This window comes from Manis javanica, chromosome 1 (assembly GCF_040802235.1).
Source record: "Manis javanica isolate MJ-LG chromosome 1, MJ_LKY, whole genome shotgun sequence".
Lineage (NCBI taxonomy): Eukaryota > Metazoa > Chordata > Mammalia > Pholidota > Manidae > Manis > Manis javanica.
The window spans coordinates 140,307,338-140,331,507 of NC_133156.1; the positions used below are offsets into that span (position 1 = coordinate 140,307,338).

General features: G+C 38.5%; 1 protein-coding gene across 1 annotated transcript in view; it reads left to right on the top strand.

Annotated features, from left to right (window-relative positions):
- DNAH5 (dynein axonemal heavy chain 5) overlaps window positions 1–24,170 on the top strand; it is a 262,049-nt gene that overhangs the window by 87,115 nt on the left and 150,764 nt on the right. The window contains exons 15-24 of the mRNA XM_073237789.1: window positions 228–434; window positions 5,049–5,220; window positions 7,373–7,518; window positions 12,333–12,498; window positions 13,273–13,455; window positions 15,676–15,866; window positions 15,955–16,042; window positions 19,025–19,158; window positions 21,394–21,595; window positions 22,159–22,394. Of these exons, the coding sequence (XP_073093890.1) occupies window positions 228–434; window positions 5,049–5,220; window positions 7,373–7,518; window positions 12,333–12,498; window positions 13,273–13,455; window positions 15,676–15,866; window positions 15,955–16,042; window positions 19,025–19,158; window positions 21,394–21,595; window positions 22,159–22,394 (1,725 nt within the window). The remainder of the gene's footprint in view (window positions 1–227; window positions 435–5,048; window positions 5,221–7,372; window positions 7,519–12,332; window positions 12,499–13,272; window positions 13,456–15,675; window positions 15,867–15,954; window positions 16,043–19,024; window positions 19,159–21,393; window positions 21,596–22,158; window positions 22,395–24,170) is intronic.

Genomic DNA, 24,170 nt, shown 5'->3' on the forward strand with positions numbered 1-24,170 from the left:
AGTCACTGTCCATCAGCGTAGTAAGATGTAGAATCACTACTTGTCTTGAAGGCCCTTTTGAAAGTGAACTTGGGAGAAGAATGAGTGACCCCCTTGTATGTAAGTTGAGAAGCTCAAATCCATAGAAGAACACTTAATGGTCCTCCTTCCCAGCAGTGTCAGAGCTGGGTTACCCTGTGTATGCACTGAATTTGAAATGAGTACTCATGTTGGTCTCTTTCTTACAGACTGAAGAACTTCACCTGGGACTTGAGGCTTCTTTATTGGTGAAGGCTCCAGGCACGGGGAAATTGTTTGTGAACTTTGACCCGCAGATACTCACCCTGTTTAGAGAAACAGAGTGCATGTCACAGATGGGTCTGGAAGTTTCACTGTTTGCAGCTGCACTTTTCCAGAAACGGGATACGTATAAAAAGAACTTTAGTAACATGAAGGTATAGTACTTTCATTTTTCCCCCTTCCTGGCTCGCCCCAGTTTGCATTAAAAAAAATCAGGTGGTATGTCACTGTTGAGGAATACAAAGTGCCCAGAACCCCAGGAGGGGAGTGAGGCTACAGCGCTGGCCAGGGTCAGGGCATTACAGATCTCCTGAAGCACGGCTCTAACTGAGTGCACCAGGAAGACAGCCACTGGAGGAATTTGAGAAGGTGAAAAATCCATAGTGTCTTTCATCAAAAAAATCATTCTTCCTGCTGGGTGGTGAACAGATTTTAAGGAGGTAAGTGTGTCTGTGTGAAGCCTGTGTGCAGGCTGGAGGTGATGGTAGCTTGAGCTTGGATGGCCACTGAGTAGACTGGTGAATTAGAGAATCATGTCTACAGGCAGGCTATGAGAGGGCTTCAGGATGATTCCTTTGTTTTTCACGTGGACAACTCAGTGGATTTACTCAAAGTAGGGCTATTATATATTGTTGTGTAGGTTGTATTCTTCACAGCTTGCTCAATAGCATGCAGTGGCCCGAATGACAGTTCCATTTGTGTTGATGGCAAAGACTGGGACTGGTTATTTTTTGGGGAAAGGAGGGAAACAATAGTTCCCATCTTAAGTAGAGGATAGCTTTTAGAGATCAAGTGGAGGTGTTATCTATAGATATGTAAGTCTGGAGTTGAGTGAAGAAGTCAAAGTTGAAGGCATGCTTTTGAGAGTTATCAGATTACAGTTGCTATTTAAAGTCAATTCCCTGGATGAGATCTCCAAGGGAGAGAATATAGATAAAGAAGAGTAGAGGGTCTGGGTTGCTACAGTATTAACAGTTCTGATAGGAGGGGATCACTATGCAAATCAAAATATGGACTGGCCTTTGAAGTGGGAGGAAACCAAGTGTCAGGAAGCTAAGTGTAAGAAAAGCGTCACAGGGGAGGGACTGGTCACCAGTGACAGCTGTTATGCTCAAGATGAGGTTAGAGAGGCAGCCGTGATATTTAATAACTCCGAAGCCATTGTTGCAATTTTATAGTGGTTCATATCATGGGATAAGACCAATAAGACCATGCATTTACATAATGTCTTACATTTTAAACTGTTTTCATGTTAATTAGTCCATTTGATCTTTCCACAAGTATGTTAGGTAATTGGGACAGAATACTATTTTATTATTTTGTAGATGATGGAACCGTGGCTCAGAGAGGTTAAATGACTCAGCCAAGGTCTCAAAGCTAACAAATGGCAGAAGTAGGACTAGAACCCAGACTTATAGCCTACTGTAGTTTTCCCATTGCTTCATATTATATTAAAAAGTTAATATTGGCAATGGCAGGCATTCTCAACTGTGGACTCTAGTCAGCAAGTTGGGATTGCCTTTTAGACTTCTCTTTCACATTGGGAAAATCACTCAGACTATCTACATATTTATAAAGAAAATAGTATTTTTGCTGAGAAGTAATATTTATCAGAATATAAAATTACTAATGTTATTTTTGTCCACAGAACTGCTGTTTCAGTTATCTGTTGTATGTAACAAAAGCCCCAAATGTAATGGTTAAAACAACCAGTTCATTATATCTTATGATTTTGTGGATGAAGAATTTAAGCAAGGCTTGGCTAGGTGATTCTTCAGTTCATGTGGCATTAACTAAGGTTATTTAGTTCAGTAGGAGGATGTTAAATTTGGAAAGTCCAAGGTTGCCTCATCCTCATGTTTGGCTCTTTGGTGGGGACAGAAGGAAGCTTCGCTCAGCTGGGGTCAGGACTGGAGTCTTTACGTGTGGTCTTCAGTATGGAGGCTTCAGGGTACTAGAATTTCTTAGATGGAAATTCAGGGTTCCAAGAGCAGGCATTTCAGGAAGCAAGGAGGACACTTCCCGGCCTTTAGGATGGCCTCATATACCTTGCAGCATCATGTTGTGTAATCTGCTGGGCTCCATAAGCCTACCCAGATTCAAGGAGAGGACATAGACCCCACCCCATGAGGAGAGAAGGGCCAAACAATGTTTTAAAACCACCACCACTGTAAATAATTATTTGAGCCAGTAAATTATCATGTGGTTGACATTTATTGAATCTTGAAGGCTGAAGGAGTTGAAGGTTCCTACTCAACATGAGTATCTTGTAAAAGCAGATCTGTTAGTGGTTTTGGGGGGCCTCCTCAAGTATGGCAGAGTTATTACCCTGAATATTTCATAGAGATTTCAGGATTCTACAGATATGCCAAAGTAGCTGAGAATTTGTTTTCTTTATCTTTTCTTAGGAAGGCACTTCAAACTAGAAAGAGAAGAGCCAGCCTAGGCTAATAGTTATGAGCATATATTCTGAAGCTGGTTTGATATGGATTCAAACCATTATCTTTAGGAAGATTACCCCTCTAGGCCTCAGTTTTTCATTTATAAAATGGATGAATAATAAGCCTCATAGGGTTACAGGATCAAGGTAAGAAGTAGGCCTGCTGAATTGCTTCTCGGAATAAGTGAGGGATATTGAAAAAAAGGTAATCAGTGGGTAAACACTTCGGGAAATGTATAAATAGCTGCTAATAAAACCATCACATTTAGGCTTTTCCAAAGTGATTTTCACAGAAATTGAAAGGATATTATAGAAACTGCAGTAAAATATTATATGAAGAAAGGATTATGTGTTCCATTTGGGAAATGTTGAGTTTAACAAAATTCACAGTCTGTTGGGCTTCTTACTTCTTTCTTGCAGTTTTCTCAGAATCATTAATATGAATATTGTGACTGTCCAAGAGGGGAGAAGTTATATGCAGTGTTTTCCAAACTTATCTATTCGAGGACCATTTTTCTTATAGAAGCTCTTGGAGTTGTATTTCAGGGACACATTGATCTAGTGACAAAGCAATACCAACATACACATTACAAATATGAACTTAAAAACAGTTGTATTTAAGAGGTGCATTAAAGTTACTTTCTTACAATTAATTATTATTAATATAACATTACCATATAAGGTAGGCTGGAAGTACTATTAGTTTTAGTTAAAAATGGTGACATATGAACAAAATACTGACACAGTTCAACATTGTAAACAGGTAAATTTCAGTGGAGGACCAGAATCTATGAATTTCTAGTAACAAGCGCTCCTTCAGATACAACTAATTAATTAATTAGAGAAATATTGACTGATCATCGCCTTTGTGTAAGGTACTGTTCCAGGCACATTGAATAAAGAGGACAAAATTTTTGTCCTTGTAGAACTTATATTCTAGTTGGGTAAGACAGAAAATTAGCAATGAGCATTATCAATAAGTAAATTATATAATCTATTAGAAAATGCTAGGTACTATGGAATAAACAGAGCAGGGAAAATAAAATAGAGAGTGTAGGTGGTTTTCAGTGATGGCTTACAGTTGTAAACAGGTAGTCAGGATAGGCCTAACTGAGAAGATGGCATTTGAGTAATTATTTGAAGGAGATGCGAAGACCCTGAGACTAAGGACCAGCAAGGAAGATGGTAGGGCAGGAACAGGTTATAGAGGAGAAGAGTGATTAGAGATGATATCAGAAAAGTAAAGGGGACCAGATTGGGCAGATTTTTGCAGACCAGCATAAGAATTTGTAGCCCTGAATGGGAAGGGAAGCTGTGTGGCCATGTAAGCAGAGGAGTGACATGATTGGACTTAATACTTTGAAAAGGTCACTGGCTGCTAAATTGATCAGAGACCATAGGGGGCATGAGTGGAAGTAGGACGATTGTGTACTATTACTATCATTTAGGTCAGAGCCCATGATGGTGGTAGCAGTGGGTTTGGTAAGTGAGCAGATCAGCTATAGAATTTCTTTTCAAGGTGAGCAAACAAGATATCCTTATGCACTGCATGTGGGTGTGAGAGAAAGAGAGGAGTTGAGCATGACTCTTTGGCCTGAGGACTGGAAGGGTGGAGTTGAGAGAGTCATGTGAGTTGGAGAATGCTGTGGGCAGAGGAAGTTTTAGGGAAGAACAAAGTTTTGGAAATGTTAAGCTTAAAATGTCTGTTATATATTCAAGTGAAGATATTGAGTAAGCTATCACCATGTATGAATCTAGACTTTGGGAATGCTATCTGGGCTGGAGATGTAAATTTGGTTGTTATTTGGTGCACGGATTATGTTTATTTGGTATATGGATGACACTGGTTGACATCAGCACTGGTTTCTGACTCCTCGTATGCTTCGGGTCTTCCATCAGGACTCCGTCTGCAATCCCAGCAGTGGGCGGAGGCGGACTCCTGATGACCCCGATTCTTTGTGTGATGAGCATGGTCCACAGGAAGTGCCCAAAGGGGCAGGAAACCCCTGGTGTCAATGTAAAGGTTGAATGAATGAAGTTATTGATGCATAGGCTGGGAGGAGATGAGAAACTGTTACTCTCAAATTCTTTTTCTTTCCTCCTCAGTTGTATTTTATAAAAAATTAGAAGTTTGTATTTATGGAAATATTACTGGTCTTCTGTGCTTTTCTTATTTGGTTTTGAGTAATTATCCAATTAGCCTACCTTACAGGCTGCTATTGAATCTCCAGAGTTGGACCAAAAAGAATTCATCCCTCTGGATAAAAAATGAAACATTAGATGTTAAAAATTTGATATTAATTGATTATTTAACCCCATTTCACTGCAGATGATGCTAGCTGAATATCAGAGAGTGAAGTCAAAAATGCCTCCCATCATACAGCAACTGATGGTACCTCATATGGCCAAAGTGGATGAAGCTCTCCAACCTGGCTTGGCTGCACTGACCTGGGCATCACTGAACATTGAGGTGTACTTAAAAAATGCTTTCGCAAAGATCAGTAAGTCTGTCTCAATGGTTATTATTTCACAATTTGAAAGACTGAGTTTTTAACTAATGTGTCATTTCTTATAGATACTGTGGATTTAAATAATGAATCTGGGAGTGTTATCCTTAAGCTGTTCCCTAAGGAGCTTTACAAAAATATATGAATTTATTAGTTTCCTGGGAACTATATATAGTCACTATTTAATCCCCAGAGGTGAATTACATTTGAAATTATACTTACTGTTGGACATTAGAGTTTCAGTAAGACCCTCAGTTTAAAGTTGGAAAACTATGACCCAGAAATGTTAAGTGGCTTCTAATGTTATATAGATGTAAGCAGTAAGGATGAGTTCAGGACCCAGTTCCTTCCAAAATACTGAAACAGGAACTGTTTCAAGAGGAAATTGAAACAGTTCTCCCCAGGAACTGAAACAAGAGGAAACTGGCAAAGATTCTAGAAGGAGGTGTTTGTAAAAGGTAGAAAAGCTTCATAGTAAGAGTTATCAGAACCCAACTGGAACAGGCTACCCAAGGAGGCTTTAGTCTTTGTAGAGATTAGGATTAGAATGCTAACAGTTTGATGTCTTACTGGAGTTTGCTGGAGACAAGGAGACAGTTCCTGTAGAAAGTCTTCTTAGGTCTTGGATTCTGTTTTCTTTTTGTAATTTAAATGAAGCAACTGAGTTTGAAAAAAGATTAAGTTTCTTTGGAGGCAGAGTTTGTGGGGTTTTAACAGCAGCCGGGTTTTTATTGGGTTAGTGAGTCAACCCTTCTGTTTACAGGTGGTCCTTTGTATCATACCTTTAAGAGAGTTTTGGACAGTCTTCAAAATAACACATAGGACTTCTATTGTTAGGATTTTGCACACTATGCATAGATGTTATATGGGTTTCCTGTTGCAATTTGTTACTGTAAATTTACTAACTTAAAATAACACAGTCATGGAAGTGAAAAGTCCACAGTGAGTCTTATGGAGTTAAAACCAAGGTATCAGCAGGGATGGTTCCTTCTGGACACTGGGGAAGAATCCATCCCAGCTTCCACAGGCTGCCTGCAGCCTTTGGCTCATGGCTGTTCCATCTCCAAAGCCGGCAATATATAGTATTTTCAAATCTCTTTCTCTTTGTCTCCCTGCTTCCATGGACCAGTCTTCAGTCTGACTCTTACTCTCCTGCCTCCCTCTTATAAGGACTTTTATGACCACTTCGGCCCTACCTGGATAATCTGGGACCATCTCCATATCTCAGGACCCCTAACTTGATCACTTCTGCCCCTTTGCCATAGAAGGAAGCATTTGCAGGGACTTTAGGATGTGGACATCTTTGGGTAGGTCGGGGACACAGATGTCCTTGAAGATGCTTTGAAGAATCAGACGTTGTAAAGAATCTTATAGAGCACACATGCTTAAATGAAAAAGTGTTGGCTCTTATTTAGTAGTGAATAAACTTGGTATCTTGAGTAGCCTTTTAATTATTAGCTTAGAAATGATTGAAAACTTTTAGGGCTTTATTCTTTAGGAAAAAGAATGGTAGAAAGTAGTGTCGGAAAATTAATACACTGTATGGTATCTGTTGAAAAATGTACTACTCCTTAGATGGATATCCATTAACTGTCATTCTACTTTTGATGTAAGTTGTTTATTTCCTTCAGAATTGACCATTCTGTCCAAGGAACATAGCATTGTATCACTTCAGCACAATTTCTAAAAATGCACCTTGTGATAGTAACAGTGAAAGAAAACTTGTGGGAATTTCACTTCAGTAATAACTGTTGAATTCCTCCTTTGGATTAGGCACTGGGCTAAGTGTTTGAGATGCAAGGAGGAAAAGAATGGATTCTAGAAGCTAAGACTTGAGTAGGCAATACCGTGCACTCAGAGATGTACTCGTTGCCAGTTCAGGAGGAGGGGCCTCTCCATTGTGGGCTGATTCACAGGAAGCCGCTTGTGGGAGATGTGTTTGAGCCCAGTGTTCAAGTCTTAGTCAGTGAGGCAGGCTGAGAAAGTGGGGAAACTGGTGAAGGAAAGAACAGCTTGAGAAAACCAAGTGTGAAGCAGCAGTGTGGAGTGACTTTAGCTTGATTTTCCTGCTGCAGTTTAATCAGTCTTGATTAAAAAAAATACAAAATGCTTAATTTCTTGTATTTACTTATATTTTTTTCCAAAGATGACCTGGAATTGCTGCTCGACAGGGTCAATGATCTGATTGAGTTCCGCATCTATGCCATTCTAGAAGAAATGAGTAACACGCCCCTTTGTCAACTCCCCCAGGAGGAGCCACTTACCTGTGAAGAGTTTCTCCAAATGACAAAGGTTATTACAAGATGAATGTTTTAATTTAATTTTTTTGTGGTCATTTTTCTATAAAGGGCATTTTTTGAAGTGTAAATTAACATTTTTTTTCTCTACCTGTGATTGGTCTGTGATAGATGTGATTCAAACATGGAGCCTACTGACAATAATTTGAGAATGAGGAGGAATGTATCAGAAGAGTTGCTTAGACATGCAGAGCAAGTCTTTTCTGTTCAGATCAGTAGGAGGGAAATTGCCGTATGAGATGTTTGTCATTTTTCCATATCTTTTGAAGAATAGAGCTGTTTTGCTGAAGAGCTTCTAGTAAGCTAGTGCTTATTAATAATATAATTGTTTTAAACAGCTTCTGGACAGAATTTCCTCTTTAAATATTTCTGTAGAGCAGCATTTCCTAAACAGGTGTTCTGGGGCACACAGTTCTGGAGCCATTGCTAGGAAGCTTGGGAAAGGTGGGGTCTGAGCCCAAACTGCTTTGGGTAGTGTGACCCACCCTCCCTTCCTCTTTCAGATTCTTATGCATTAACATAAAGGCCTTCAGAAGGTCTCTTAGAAGAACCCATTTAACTTCCTTTAACCCATTGTTTCTCAAACTTATTTGCAAACAGACTATTTTCTTCCTTGTGCCAGGATTAAGATCCAGGAGCCATCCTCCATGAAGTGCCCCTTTGGGAATGTCACTTTAGCATCACTTACAATGTTCCCGGTGGGCATCCTGATTATAAGAACTCATACATGATGATTTTAATATGCTATGTCAGGAGTCCCCAGACCATCCCCACTGGAAGGACTCATGGAACTCAGCATCTGGTTGCACTAAAGGCTAAGACTTATAACAGGATACACAGAGCAGAAGGAGGACAGGAAGAGTTTGGAGGAATGCATGTGCAGGCTTCCTTATGCCTTCTCCCTCTCACGAGAGGATGCACAGAGCTCTGTCCGCCCCAGCAGCAAGGCTGTGATAACATTTGCAACATTCCTGCCTGGGGAAGCCCACTAGAGACTCAGAGCCAAGGCTTTTACTGTGTCTGGTCACGTAGGCACCCTCTGCCTAGCATGGGCCAAGGTTCCGGACACCCAGAAGGCAAGCAGGTGTTCAGCATAAACCACACTGTTTGCACAGGCAGTGTGTGTGCAGTGAGCCACTCCTGGCAGCTAGGAACCTGTGGGAACCCTCCCGAAATCTGGGCTCCCAGCTGCCTGCGAAAGACCAGCTTTGCCAGTGGGATAGCAGTCTCAGGGCTGCCATGGTGACCTCTCTCTGCATGTCCGGTCATCTTCAGTTCCTATCAAATTATCATTATATAGTCACCATTAAATGTCTGGATTCTGGAAATTCCTGTTTCGTTCTCTCAGACCCATTAACTGTGGGGAGATCCCAAATCCCCCTTGTCCCTCCTGTTTGTTTTTCATACTTTTTCCCTCAGAGAAATCACTTGGCTTCATGGTTTTAACATCACCCATAATCTTACGATTGTTTTATAAAAATCCAGTTATTTTGAATTGAAAAGTAAGTTTTAGAATATTTTTTTAAAATTGGAAAAATAGTACTTTTACCAATTATACCACCATTGTCTTAATTTGAGTGTATCACCTGTTTATATACCTCTTAATAAAGTTGTGATCCCATTATACATACAGGACACTTTGAATAGTGGGTTTTTCCCCCACTTATCTCTTTATGAAATATTTTTCATGTAGCTATGTGGCTTCCATAGCCACTGTTTTAATGATGCCTTCAGAATATTCTTTGGAGTTAGTGAACCTTAATTTACTCACTAGTTCCTTGTTGCTGGACATTTAGATGGTTTCCAAAGCTTTGCTATTTCCCAAAAACTGCTGAGAACATATTTCTATATGTCATGCTTTTCTCTCCCTTTAGGAATACTTTCTTCTCCAAAATAAATATTGGATCAAAGAATGCGTCTTCATTTAATGCCTCCTAATACTTGTAGGCAAAGTGCTTTTCAAAAGGATGGCATCAACTTACCATGCCAACAACAATGCGATAGTACCGATTTCATGATATATTCCAGCACTGTTTTATTATAATTATAAAAAATTATTGTAATTTGTTAATTTAGGTTAAGTAGCAAAATCCTAAAACCAAATTTTAATTTGCATTTGATTATCAAAATTAATAATTACCAATACAAATAAATGACTCCCAGTATAAATGAATACATTCTTCTGAATTTGTTTCCTTTTTATGATTCATTTATTTCTTCAACAACCTTTGTGATGCTCACTTTTATGCAAACCACTGCTTAGGGATACAGTAGTGAACAATATAGATGAAATCCCTGCCGTCATGGAACACACTTTTGAGCGGAGAAAACAGAAAGACAAACAAACAAAACACCAATAAATGCATAACATGTCAGGTGATGATAAGTTCAATGGAAAATAAGAGGTTAATGAAGAAATGGAGTGCCCAACAGAGTTGTGATTTTATGTTGATGGTCTGGGATGACTTCTGTGATTATATTTGAGCAGTGAGACTGAGAGAGCAAGCCATGTGAATGTCTTTGGGGAGGAGAATTCTAGGCAGAGAGAACAATAAGTGCAAAGGCCCTGGGGCAGAAGATGCTTGTTATGGTAGCTGGAGGAAGATGTTGAGTTGAAGTTCATTGAGTGGGTTCATATCTGAGGGGGAAGATCAAGTAGAGAAGGAGAAAGGAATGATTGGTAAGTATGGTCTCTGGGGAAGTAGGAGAGTCTGTGATTTAGAACCCAGGTTGTAAGATTCATCTGAAATAGAAGGAGAAACATTGCATTCACTGAAAAAAGGAGGGAAAGGTGTTAATGATGAAGGCCAGTTGGTCTTCTGGGTGAGGGCATGGGGTCAGGGAGTTGGGTGAGTCCCCAGGTGTGGCCTCCATTTGCTTTGTGCTATAGAAATCAAGGTTGTCAGCTGAATGTGATGGAGGAGGATGGTATAAAGATTTGAGGACACAGGTGTTTGAGGACACAGCTGTTCTGGGGCCTGGTAGAGGAACATGACCATAGTCACATAGAATGATTCCTGGGTAGCATTAGGGACCTGGCTGAGTTTAGGGACTGTGAATTCCCAGTGCTAAGCACTTGCATTGCCATAAACTGTGTGTGTGCAAGTGGAAGGGGTTGACCACCTGGTTCCTTTGGGTTGGGTTTCTCCTGGGGGGTCACCATGGAAGGCTGAGGGAGTGAAGAAGGAAAGGGTATTGGCTAAGGAATGATTGAAATGAGGAATATGTCATCAGGAGAGAGTGCGTAGAGTCAGAGGATTTAAGATGCAGCCTTTAAAAAATATTAGCAGTCCCTCAGAGAACAAGGAACTAGTTTATGTGGAATGAGATGAGCAAGCTTAGCCACCAATAGTTCTGTGGTTATGTGTAATTTGTTGATTGATAATAATAACAAGCACTTTCTGACTATTACTTTGTGCCAGGCACTGTTCTTAGTATTTTACAAACATTATTTTACAGAATACTCCAATCCCAACAGTCTAAGGAAGGTTCTACCATAATCACTGTTCTACAGATTGGAGAACTGAGGCCCAAAAGGGTTTTCCTGAATCATGCGGAGCTAGGATTTGAACCTAGGTAGTTTGGTGCCAGAGTCTCTACTTGTTACTAGATGGTGCTCTGTTCCATTCCTTGTCTAGCCTCTGACCAGCCTCTTTTTCATAACTAATCTCTGTGTAATTTTTCATAACTATCTCTGTCTCTTTTTCATAAATGTCCCTAGGTTAGGGATGGAGGTTGGTAGTTGGGTGAAGTTGTGAGTTGAGAATGAAGTTCTTATTTTATGGTAAATAAGTTTATTTAATGGTAAAGAAGTTTAATAGTTTATTTCAGGATGTGTCAGAATGTTCCTATGTTAATAGTATCAGAATGCCATGTGCTTTGCAGCAGTGGAGTGGAGAATGTCATTGATGAGGCGGTAAATCAACCTTGAAGCTGATGTTTGTAGTAGATGGTCCACGGGCACATTAGAGAGTCTAAGATGAATAATGGTGGAACTTGGAATGGAGCTGGAGACTGTGACCAATGACAGGATCTATTGTTTCATGGGGTTATTTTCCAATTAGGTGGTAGATCACTGATACTGTCTATAGCATCTGTCTCACTGTCATCTATCTGTCTATCTATCTATCTATCTATCTATCTATCTATCTATCTATCTATCTATCTATCTATCTATTGTCTGTCTATCTATCTATCTATCTATCTATCTATCTATCTATCTATCTATCTATCTATCTATCTATCTATCTGTCTGTCTGTCTGTCTATCTATCTATCTATCTATCTATCTATCTATCTATCTATCTATCTATCTATCTATCTATCTGTCATCTATCTACCAACCTACAGAATTGAGTATAGTGCGCCAATCATATTAGTTTCTATTTGTTACATCTCATTCTTGAGAAATCTTATGGGAGGGTAGGGGAATATCTGAAATTAATTAGCGCTTGACTATGGCTTGTTGGCAAAGGTGAGGAGAGAAGAAAGCCTGGTTAGAATGGATTATGTGAAATAAAGGAAACTTCATTGAAAGAGAGGCTGCTGATGGCTTTTAGAGTTATTTTCTCCACGGCTAGAGAAGTAAGTATAATTTTGATCCATCCACACTGCTCCAGTTGGTTTCCTTATCTTGAATGCATTCCCTCCAGGATGCCTGGTCTGGGTTAGGGTGAGGGGTGCGGCCGAACATTTTTGGAAGCCACAGTCCCATCCAGAGGCTGAGCCTGTGGCATCACCTCTGTTATTGATGTGCTCTTAGGAGCTAGATAGACAGATATGACACTGTGCTAATTTTCTGTTTTGATAGAACCTTTGTGTAAATGGTGCTCAGATACTACATTTTAAAAGCTCATTAGTGGAGGAAGCAGTCAATGAGCTAATAAATATGTTGCTGGATGTGGAAGTTCCATCTAAAGAAGAAAGTGAAAAAGTATCCAATCTGAATAGTGCTGATTCAAAAAATGAAAGTTCAGGTAAGAGATGAGCTGAGGGAAGGGTCTTATTTTTCTAGGATGTTACTGAAAACCAGAATTTAATTTTCTACATAGCAATTCACTTCACACTTCCGTAAACACCCTCCCAATTTTGTGGTGCTGTTTATTACCTGAAATTGTGATTCTGAGGATATTGTGATGACTCTATGTCTTTAGCTCCAGTATTTTTTGTTGAACTCTACAAACATGTACTTTTCATTGGCCCTTGTTAGCTGTCTTTGTATTTAGGTGTGAGTGTGCATTTTTTTCACCTTATCAATACAGTAGGATGGATTATAGATTGGAATTCCCATTGGAGTATGTCCATCCTGGAGCAAGTCTTTTGTGGGACCAATGAGGACATTGAGAGGCAGAGAAGGGAGGTTATTGCCCCAAGGTTTCATAGCTGTTGGTGGAATAGGGAGCCCCAGCACCCAGACCCCTGCAGTCCAGCCTTGCTTATTAAGCTGTAGCTCCTGCCCTCTCTTGTTTCCTCACCTCGAGAAGGAAAGGCCTCCATCAGCTCACCTGGTGCCCTGGTTTCCTCTTGCTGTCCTTGGATGGCATCATTTGCTAAAAAGTGTAATATTTATGTGTTGTTAAACTTGCAAATTACAAGATAAACTTGTAATTAATCTTCCTTTCCTTCTCTTTAATTGCAATTGATGTTTCCTCTTTCTTTTTCAATCTTTCTCGATATTTCTCATCTTGTAACAGTGAAAAGAGAAAAAGAAAATTCCCACCCCTTGACATCTTTCTTTAACACCTCGGCAGGCCTCCTACCTTTGTCGACAATCATGAGAAAGAAGAAAGAGGCTGAGATGTTAGAGGAAGAAGCCTGCGAGTTACTCTCTCATTTTAACCATCAGAATGTGGACGCTCTCCTGAAAGTTACAAGAAATACACTAGAGGCTATCCGGAAGCGTATCCATGCCTCCAACACCATTAATTTCCGGGGTAATGATGCCACACAGTTTGCCTACTGGCTGGCTAGGCATGGCAGCTGGTTGTCTGTGTGTGTGTGTGTGCTCCTGTTATATTTAAATATTTGTAAAAACCCACCATATCTTGAGTTATCCCAACAATTCTAAGAAGTAAATACTGTATTGCTCTCATTTTAAAACAGAAAACTGGAGCACAGAGAAGTTAAGTAATTTGCTTAAGGACACTTAAGTTGTGTCAATAACATAATAATTGAAATCACTTTTAATCTTTTTCTGATAAGATGAAACCATGTTAAATGAATTATTTTAAGTAGTGAAAGTCAAAAAACATATTGTTAAAAGAAGACATATACAAAGATAATTTTATTGTTAAATTATTAGGTTGTTAACCATTGCGGAAAGCAGTATGGAGATTCCTCAAAATGCTCAAAATAGAAATACCATTTGACCCAGGAATTCCACTTCTAGGAATTTACCCTAAGAATGTAGCAGCCCAGTTTGAAAAAGACAGATGCACCCCTATGTTTATTGCAGCACTATTACAATAGCCAAGAAATGGAAGCAACCTAAGTGTCCATCAGTAGATAAGAAGATGTGGTACATATACACAATGGAATAGTATTCAGCCATAAGAAAACAAATCCTACCATTTGCAACAACATGGATGGAGCTAGAGGGTATTATGCTCAGTGAAATAAGCCAGGGGGAGAAAGACAAGTACCAAATGATCTCACTCATATGTGGAGTATTAAAACGGAAAACTGAAGGAACAAAACAGCGACAGAATCACAGAACCGAAGAATGGACTATCAGTTACCAAAGGGAAAGGGACTGGGGAGAATGGGAGGGTAAGGAGGAATAAGAGCAGGGAAGAAGAAAGGGGGTATTATGATTAGCATGTATAATGTGGAGGGTGGGGAAAAGGGGAGGGCTGTGCAACACAGAGAAGACAAGTAGTGATTCTACAGCATCTTACTACGCTGATGGACAGTGACTGTAATGGGGTTTGTGGGGGGGACTTGGTGAAGGGGGCAGCCTAGTAAACATAATGTTCTTCATGTAATTGTAGATTAATGATACAAAAAAAATTATTAGGTTGTTAGCCAGTCTTATAAAGTGAGAAAGATCATAATGCCATGCTCTCCAAAGCAGAACAGTTTTTTTTTAATTTTTGTGTCAATTTAGTAATTTCTAGCTGTTTTCTTCATTCTCCATACAATCATCTCTTCCACAGCACAATTTAGAAATAGGTGTTGCACTTCCCAGGTGAACCACAAAAATCCATCAAATCTGGAGACACTCTGAAATTAAATTTTAAATTGAAAATAGTACAATATAAAATAACTAATTAAAATTGAAAAATAATAGAATAATAAAACCTTATTTATTTTGTTATTGGCATCAAAGGGAAAGCATCTCTAATAATTATAAGTGGATAAATAAAGCGGAAATATTGAAAAAATTTTTTGTTTGGTGGCATGGCTTACTTTGTTTTGTTGGTCTTCAGAATGGAAGTTAGTTCTTTTATCTGACACGAGGATATAATTAAGACTGTTGGTTGTATGTTGAATTAAATGCTGATATTAAATCACATGCCTTTCCCAACTGTATATAAGTATTTCTAATTACATATATAAAATTACACATACATACACAAATCAGTATGTATATGTCTACACCTATACCTTTATCTATAGCCAACTTTACAAGCCCCTTGGATATAAATGTGGGTCACATTTGCTTTCTTTCCGACTCTTTAACTGCTCCTAGTTTGGATTATACACGCTGTGGTAGAAAAGTCATGTTTTATTTGAAATTCCAAATGGGTTATTTGTTCTGACTACGGCTTGTTTTGATACCCTTGTTCCTTATGCCTTGCTTACTTATTCTACATTTAATTCATTTGCTGGCATCCTGTTATTCGCACAGTATCATTTTCAATATTTTAGGTAAGAGTTTCCATAGTTAAGGCTGATCCCACTCGGCGGGTGTCCTTTATGGAGGGCGGACCAGCAGATTGTAATCAGCAGGCAATGGCATGGCTTTCACTGAACTATTGTGTTACTTCGAGCAAAACTGGATCTTCCACTAGGAAGATCATTAATTCAACAAATATTTGTCTGATTATATATCTATTTTGTACTATTTTGGTGCTTTAATTTTTCTGGTTTAAAATGAAATGAGTCCCGTTTTAAATGAAAAGTATTAACGTCCCTGTTTTGTGTTAACTCAGACAGTAACAGTGCATCTATGATGAAGCAGAACAGTCTGTCCATTTTCCGGGCAAGCATCACTCTAGCCGTTCCCAACATCGCCATGACCCCGGCCCTGGAGGATGTACAGCAGGCGTTGAACAGAGCCGTGGAGTGCATCGTCAACGTTACCAAGGGGGTTAGACAGTGGAGCGGCGAGCTGCTGTCCAAGGTACGTGTGGGATGAAGAAATTATGTCATATGGAAGCTGCTTCTTTTACAGATGGGACTGAGCTGAAAAATATCCTTTTATGTTGTAGAAAAAGATGCATGAAAGAAAAATGGCTGCTTTGCAAAATAACGAAGACAGTGATTCTGAAGTTGAAATGGGAGAAAACGAGCCTCAAGGTAAATGTTCTTTTCGTTCTTCTTAACTAGTCATTGTAAACCAACTTTATTGAGCTAAAATGCATTTCCCCTCCATGCAATTCTCAAATTGGTTTCGATTGGAATATTAATCTCTGAGCCAATTTTAAGTTTATAAAATTTAAAAATCCATGTATTTTAATATCACTATTATAAATAGTGTATTTTTAGTGGATATGTTACAGTTGTGGCCACAGTACTGACTGCTGGTCCAATGTAGTGATGAGAGCTGGAAGCAAGAAGGATTTTAGTTTCACAGTTTAAAGAGAAACTTATCATCCCACTGAATATTTCCTGACAAATAAGGGATATTTTATATTGTGACCCATTATGCATCCTCCTTTGCTAACATGTTGTGATTTTTGCTCTGGTTTTCATTAATAATCTGTAAAATTAGGGGACATACGATATCCAAGTTGCTAATAATATTAAATATTGTCTTTAGTCCTGAAACTCCTTCTAAAGCAACCCCACAAACAGCAGAGTCCATGTAATTTTCAGTTAGTACTCATATCCCCTGAGATAGTAAATCAACTAATCATGAGCAGGAAATGGAAGCAAGTTCTTCTTTAAAATAGTCTGTTACGGAGGAGGATAGACAGCTCAAAAAAACTTCATCTACAATTTAGAATATTATTTATTTTAGCTAACAAAGCATATTTTACTGTGTTAATTCAATTTTTATATTATTTGGAAATAGTGCTTTACTTCCTAGAATATTTGAAATTCAGAATTTTCTAAACTCAGAATATGTTGAATCATGAATTACATCTTAAGTCGGGGAGAAAAAATGTTTAATGAAAAATTGTATGTATGTTTTTGTCATGACAAAAGAGTGTTAAAAAGAAATAAGCTGCATCTTTTAAAAATAACGGCTTTGAGAGATAATTTACATAAAATTCACCCTTTTACATTTAGTGCTTTTTAATCTATTCACAGAGTTGTACAATCATCACCAATATCTAATTTCAGAACATGTTTATCACCCCCAAAAGTGACCCTGTACCCATTAGCAGTTACTCCCCATTCCTCTTATGCTAGTCCCTGGAAAAAGCTAGTTTATTCTCTGTTTTTATGGCTTTGCCTATTCTGGACATTTCATATAAATGGAATCATACTATATGTGGGCTTTTATAGCTAACTTCTTTCAATTATCACACCCTTTTCAAGTTTCATCCATGCTGTAGCATATTGCAGAATAATATTCCATTGTATGGATATACCACATTTTGTTTATCTATTCTTCAGTTGATAAGCATTGGGTTATTTCCACTTTTGAACTGTTATGAATAATACTGCTGTGAACATTTGTGTAAAGTTTTTGTGCAGACATATGTTGTCATTTCTTGTGGGTCTATACCTAGGAGTGGAATTGCTGAGTTATATGGTAACTTTATGTTTAACATTTTGAGGAAGTGCTAACTGTTTTCCAAAGCAATCGTACCATTTTACCTTCCCACCAGCAATGTATGAGGGTTCTATTTTCTTTTCTTTGTTTGCATCTTCACGAACAGTTGTTATCTGCCTTTTGATTACAGACATTCTTGTGGGTGTGAAGTTGTATCTCACTGTGGTTTTGATTTGCATTTCACTGCTGACTAATGGTATTAAGCATCTTTTCATGTCTTTTTTGGCCATTTGTGTGTCTTGTTTAGGAAAGTGCAGATTCAAAATCTTTGCCCGCAATTTTAGACATTGGATTATTTGTCTTTTTATATGTTCTTTGAACATATTCATAATGGCTGATTTAACACTTTTTTCTAGTAATTCCAGTATTTGGGCTTTCTCATGTATAGTTTCTATTGAGAGCTCTTGTTCCTGGTAGGCCCTACTTTCCTGTATCTTTGCCTGTCTCACAACTTGAATTCTTTTGAATACTTGCTATTTTAAAGAATGTATTATGGTGACTATGAAAATCTTATTCTCTCCTCCCCAGGGTCTGTGGGTCTACAGTGGTGGTTCCTGTTTCTTCTTTATTGACTTTTTTAATCCTGTAGAATCTGACTTTCTTGTGTTGTGCATTAGTGTAGCGTCTGCTTGGCTGGTTTGGTGGTCGGCTAAGGGTTGCACAGAGATTTCCTGTGACCCAGTGAGCCGCCAGCTCTGACTTAGGGACTCAGAGTATGTTACCCTGGCAGCTCCGTGAGTCTTCAACATTGCCTGAACCTGTATTTCACTGGCTGTGCAAGGCCTCAAGCTTGGCTGAGTAAAAAGGTGCAGGCATTTTTAGGTCTTCCCTGGGCATGTACACAGCTCTGTACATATGCATGACCTTCTAGAGCCCCAGGAATATGTCAGGGCTTTATCATGCCCTCTGCAGATGTCTCATTACCCAGATCTTTAACTTTTCTGGCCAGTAATTCCAGTTTTCTGCCCCAGCTGATACCATTGCCTCAGGAATCTGTGAAGTTAATTGTTGATGACTGTTTTTTAACATATGCCTTCAGGACAGGGATTTTTTTTTTCCACCCAATTCTGAGGTCAAATAGAGATCAACTCTGATGAAGGCTTTTCCAGAGGGCCCCCAGACAGGTCAAAAAGGGACATTCTGTGGGGCTTCTTGAGGGACTCCAAACGCAGCCTGGCCCCTTGGGACCTGAGCTGCAGCTCTCACGGCCACAGTGGTGCAGGGCTCCTGTTTCTCAAGCCCACCACTTAGCCTGTGAGGGGGTAGTGGATGCAGAGCAAGTTAAAGCACTGGGAAGCTCAATGTTGTTACCATGATTTCAGCACTTTTTCTTGAATAAACAAACATTCCTTGGATTGTTGCAAGTTTTTGTTAATTTCGAGAGTTCTGAAAAATTGGTACTGACAAACTTTCCAACTGTTTTCAATTGCTTTTACAAAGATTTTCAGAGGTCCTTACTTTACGGTTGCAGAAATCCCCCTATCTTTTTAAACCACGTCCCCTATACTGTTGATATAAACTTTTCCTCTCTCTCTCTTTTTTTTTATTGCTTTTAGATACCTTTGAGATAGCATCTGTAAACTTACCCATTCCCGTGCAAACCAGGAACTATTATAAGAATGTTTCTGACAACAAAGAGATTGTAAAATTAGTGTCTGTGCTTAGCACAATCATCAACTCCACCAAAAAGGTATGCATACAACATGCAACATGTGTCCATGTGAAGCTGAACATTACAAGCTTATCCAGCCTATAGCCTTTGTCTTACACCCTGTATCTGCAGTGAGTAGCTTATGGAATGTTGTTCGTGCTCAACAAATGTTTAACTATAGATTTTTCATTCTATATTCCCAGGTGAAAGACTACTATTAATCCTGTATTTTATATTGTGTTCTGTTTAATGCCTTTAGCCTATTTATTTATTACTACAAATAAGTCTGTTACAAAATTTGATATGTCCCAAACAAGTCAGACTGGTGTTACAATTCACCTTCAGTCAGTGATATTAGTACTAAATAGTATCAATTGAAATAGAATAAGATTTACACCCACATTTTCATACTTGTGTAGTCTGGCATTGTCGGATGAAGTAAAGTATCATGAAATTTCAGATGAAAATTTGTGTATATTGCCATGTGGACATAAGATAATACTGAGAAGAAAGAAAATATTAGTATTATCATAGATATAAGTTCAGTTTAATTTTTTCTTCCATATCTACACTTCTCTCAACTTTCCCTTTTTTGTTCAGGCAAATCTGTTCTTTCAGTCAAAAAGACTCAAAATGCGGAAGTCAATTTCTACTTAAAAATCTCTATATTCACATTGCCATTAAGATCTGTTGACTCTTTAAAAATGTTTGTCAGTGTTGAGGGAATAGTTGCCTCTCAGTAAATACATTTTTTCTATTATACAGTTTTGGTAGAATTGGTTTCATTTATTTGAAAGGATTTTGAAAAGCTGTCATTACTGTAACCATGTGAAGAAATATTAAGTTTAACTTTTATGTGTTCCTAAGGGAACTGGAAACTTTTGCATTTATGCACTTTCGATTTTCCTTTCTTAATATATTTAAGGTCTTATATTTTATTTTTCCCTAGGGACTATGTTCACATAGTTAAATTTAACAAATATTTATCTAGTGTTTAGTTTATCAAGCTTTATACTAAATGATAAAGGTAAGTAGAGTGTTCTTTAATGATAATAAACATTCAGATATATTTTCAAATGTTTCAGTAATCATGGAAAATACAATAAAATAAGTCAACAATGAAGTTCATTACTTGCTCTGAATATAAGCAGCCACTATTATGAAAATGTAAGGGTAAGACATGAAACTTGAAATGAACATACTGCTGGCAACACAGTGCTTATCTCTGTGTTCCTTTGGTTGCATTTGCTTTTATATTATATGAAGGAAATGTACACATCTTAGTCTGCTTTAAAACAGTAGATACGTAGAATAACTTGAAGGGCTTTTTTTAGATTGTTAGGATGAACAAATTGTTTCTGAAAGAACAAATACGCACTTATTCATAGTACAGACATGACCAGCCCTCCACAGCCATAGACAGATCCGAATAACTCTGCTCAGGTCGAACTATGCAAAGAACATTCTTAAAACAAAGTGGTGACCAAACTAGCATGAAAGGAAATAGTGAAGGGGCATGGCACACAGGTTTGTGCCCCTCTGTGGCTTTCAGCTTTAGATGGTATAAAACAAAGTGCTGGGAAAAATAAGCAGTGTGTGGGGTCTCTATGAAGATTCCCCTAAAACTTAGTAAGGAATTAAAATTTTTTTGAAGATTTGGAAATGTGTACTATGTTCCTGGGTAGGAAGATTTAATATCATATGGGTGTCAATCCTCATTCAATGAATCTATGCATTTTATATGATTCCATGTAATCTCTCAATGGAGTTTGATGCTGGATATATTCTGTGTGCCGTTCCAGATCTCATCTCCACTCTCTGACCTTAGAAAACAAGTCAGTAGGTTTCCGCTGACTTGACCAATGACAGCATCTTGGAGGAGGTCTGGGGGCATTGAGGGTGGGGAAGAGAGTGACCTCAGAGTATCTTTTCTCATAGCATCTTCTCTGAGGCATGATTTTGAATTGTGGATTTTGACCTAAGGTGTAGTTCCAATCAAAATGGTCTTCACTGATTCTTTTTCTAGTTTCTAGACACTGTCTCCTTCTCCTTTTGACTAGAGATGGTTATAGCTTCATTGTTACTAGTCACGGATTACTGTTTACCTATTCTATCTATTTCCAATTCTGTGACATTTCTAACTATTCATACAGTTCCTAATTAAACATTTTAATATATCCATGGGAACTATAAGCAATTGGCCAATATTCACTTTTACCATGATGTCATTTCTAATTCTTGCCTCTCAATACAAATCTGTTTCTTGTATTCTAGGAAGTTATCAAATCCATGGATTGCTTCAAATGCTATAATCATATTTGGCAAAAAGAGAAAGAAGAAACCATTATGGCATTTATGATGAAAACCCCCTTGCTTTCTGAATTTGAATCCCAGATTCTCTATTTCCAAAACCTAGAGCAGGAAATTAATGCTGAGCCTGAGTGTGTCTGCGTGGGTGCCATTGCTCTGTACACGGGTTGGTTCATTTTCTTCCAGGCAGTCCTAAAACTTCAACAGTATTGTTCTGTTTACTAGATTAGTATTCCAGAGAGTTCTAGCTATCTTAAAGACTGACTTCCCTTTTATGGGCTTCAAGCTTTAAGACCAGTTTGTAGATTTGTTTTTAATTCCCTTCTGCATAATTATATACTCGGGACTCTTGTGAACACTTTGCTGCTAAACCTTGAAAGCAAATACTAATTAAGAGAAAGGGGATAAGTCTGTTGTTTTTGGGATTAAAATGTACTCTTTCTTTAATAAATAATAACAGACATTTGAGGCTTATCTCCAATGGTTTTGATTGTACTTTTTTTCCAATTTTGAAATAATGTTTTAAATTGTTAGAAAACAAGCTTGATAAAGTGAGTGAAAATACAATGATTAGGAAAAACCAATTTTTTTCTGGTTTGATTTTTCAATTAAATGTTAAAGGGCTGTAAGTTGCAAAGTAGTTACTGTTGGTGAAAAATAGCATTATGTCTTATACTGGTTCAAGTTTTTCAATTTCATGACTGACCTGGGGACATCCGGGTTTTGCAGCTGACCTGAAGTTTACGCTGATGGCTGAGACAAAGGCCTGGATGCTTGTCATTGGCCGTCACTGTAACAAAAAATATGGGAGTGAGATGGAAAACATTTTTACACTTGTTGAGGAATTCAATAAGAAGCTGAATCGTCAAATTAAAGACCTAGATGACATTCGGATTGCGATGGCAACACTGAAAGAAATCAGGGAGCAGCAAATCTCCATTGACTTTCAAGTAGCACCTATCGAGGTAACTGATCATTGGTTCATTATAGAAATATCTCCACCTGTTGAGTGATAGTATCTTAAGTATCAACCAGGTCTGGACTGCAGTTACCTAAGAACAGCAGTTTCAGTAATGAGAATACCTAACCTTATAGGGCGCTTTTGAGGAGGAGGTTCTTGTGCTTTCCATGACATCAAAAGTCCCTAAGGGTGGAGCCCAAGATGAGGATTTCTGTACAAGTGATGTATCCATGAGTGCTCATGGGAGAAGAGGGGTGAAGGAAGTGGGAAAGGATGAGGTTCGGTCTGGGGTGAGGGACTGAGTGAGGATGTGATATTCATTGTATGCTGACTTCAGTGGGATCCCATGGGGAGCTCTGGAGTGTGAATTGTCACCCGATGCAAGGGGACTGCCCCTTCTCTCCCCAAGCCACTTGGTCATTGACCATTATCTCCCTGTGAGGGGGCTCTCATTTAGCTGAGGACAGTTTTCTAGGGAAAGAGACAGCTGTGATCCCTACAGTGAACACTCCAGGCAGTCGGGGATGGGAATACCAGCTGGTAAACAGGACCTGGATGGATATTAACTCATTTAATCTTCATGGAAACCTGCACTTAATCCAGAAGGTAAATGGGGCTCAAAGAAGTTATGCAATTTGGTTAGTGTGACAAATTATTTTTTTAAAATTACACTGTATCATATTATCTTTTCTAGATGAAAATGTTTTATCAGGAATGGGTTACTATATTTATTCTTTTAAATAGGACTAGTATAATTGTAGTGTTAAAACAATTCCAGACAAAAAAATGTTATATTTTTTCATCACACCACAACTTGAATGTCTGGATTTAAACTCTTCCTGATGCTCAGAATCATATACTAGTCTCACATATTCTGCATCTCTCTTTGAATTTTGGAAAATTTCAGACTACCACGAAAGTGGCTCAGACAACTATGGGTTTGCACTTTGGCTGTGTAGGGTCAGGGAAATCACATGGTGTTGTTCTTGGGAACTGAAATACCAAGCAAAGAGTTCCTGCTTTGTGTAAGACCAGGGGAGTCCCTGGGGTTGGAAGAGAAGGCCCAGGGAGTTAAGACAGAACTGTTGTCAAGTAGTCAAGGTCAAAATGCAGTCTTTCTTACTGATGGAACTTATTTGGAATGCATGATTTAGTGTGCAGTTCCCATATTTCCATCACTTTAAATCCATATACACTCACTGTGGGCTTCTGAATAAAAATCCCAGCATTGTTGTGCTGACTCTTGCATCAGAGAGAGGCAGTGCTGAAGAGCTGCAGGCCTCTCTATTCCTCTGCTCCATGTTATTGGCATTGGGGAGCAGGCCAGAGGCATGCATTTGAGGAGAAAGAGGGAAGAGGGAGAGAGGCACTGGGCCAGGTCTTGCCAGCCTCAGCAATCTTTGCCCCAGAGCAACAATCAGGTATTTATTCTACCTGTATGGGGAGGAGTCATGGTGGGGGAAGGCGCCAAGGATATTTAAGGAAAATCCTTTCTCATGAAAACCAAACTTTGCCCTATTTTAATCTTCTATCCAGTGACTCAGCCCAGGCTCTCATTCATGAATGCCTTGTCTCGTGTATTACTACTGGAACCTCTTACCAACAATGTGCAATGAGATAGAGTTAAAACTCTGATTCATTTTATTTTAACAGTAGCAATTAAATTGTTTCATGTTTTTCTTTTCATTGACTTGATATTATTTTACAGCCTTCAAATAAGTAAAAATACCTTTTATTTGTGTAATGATTTACAGAAAATGCATTCGAAATGCTACTTTTG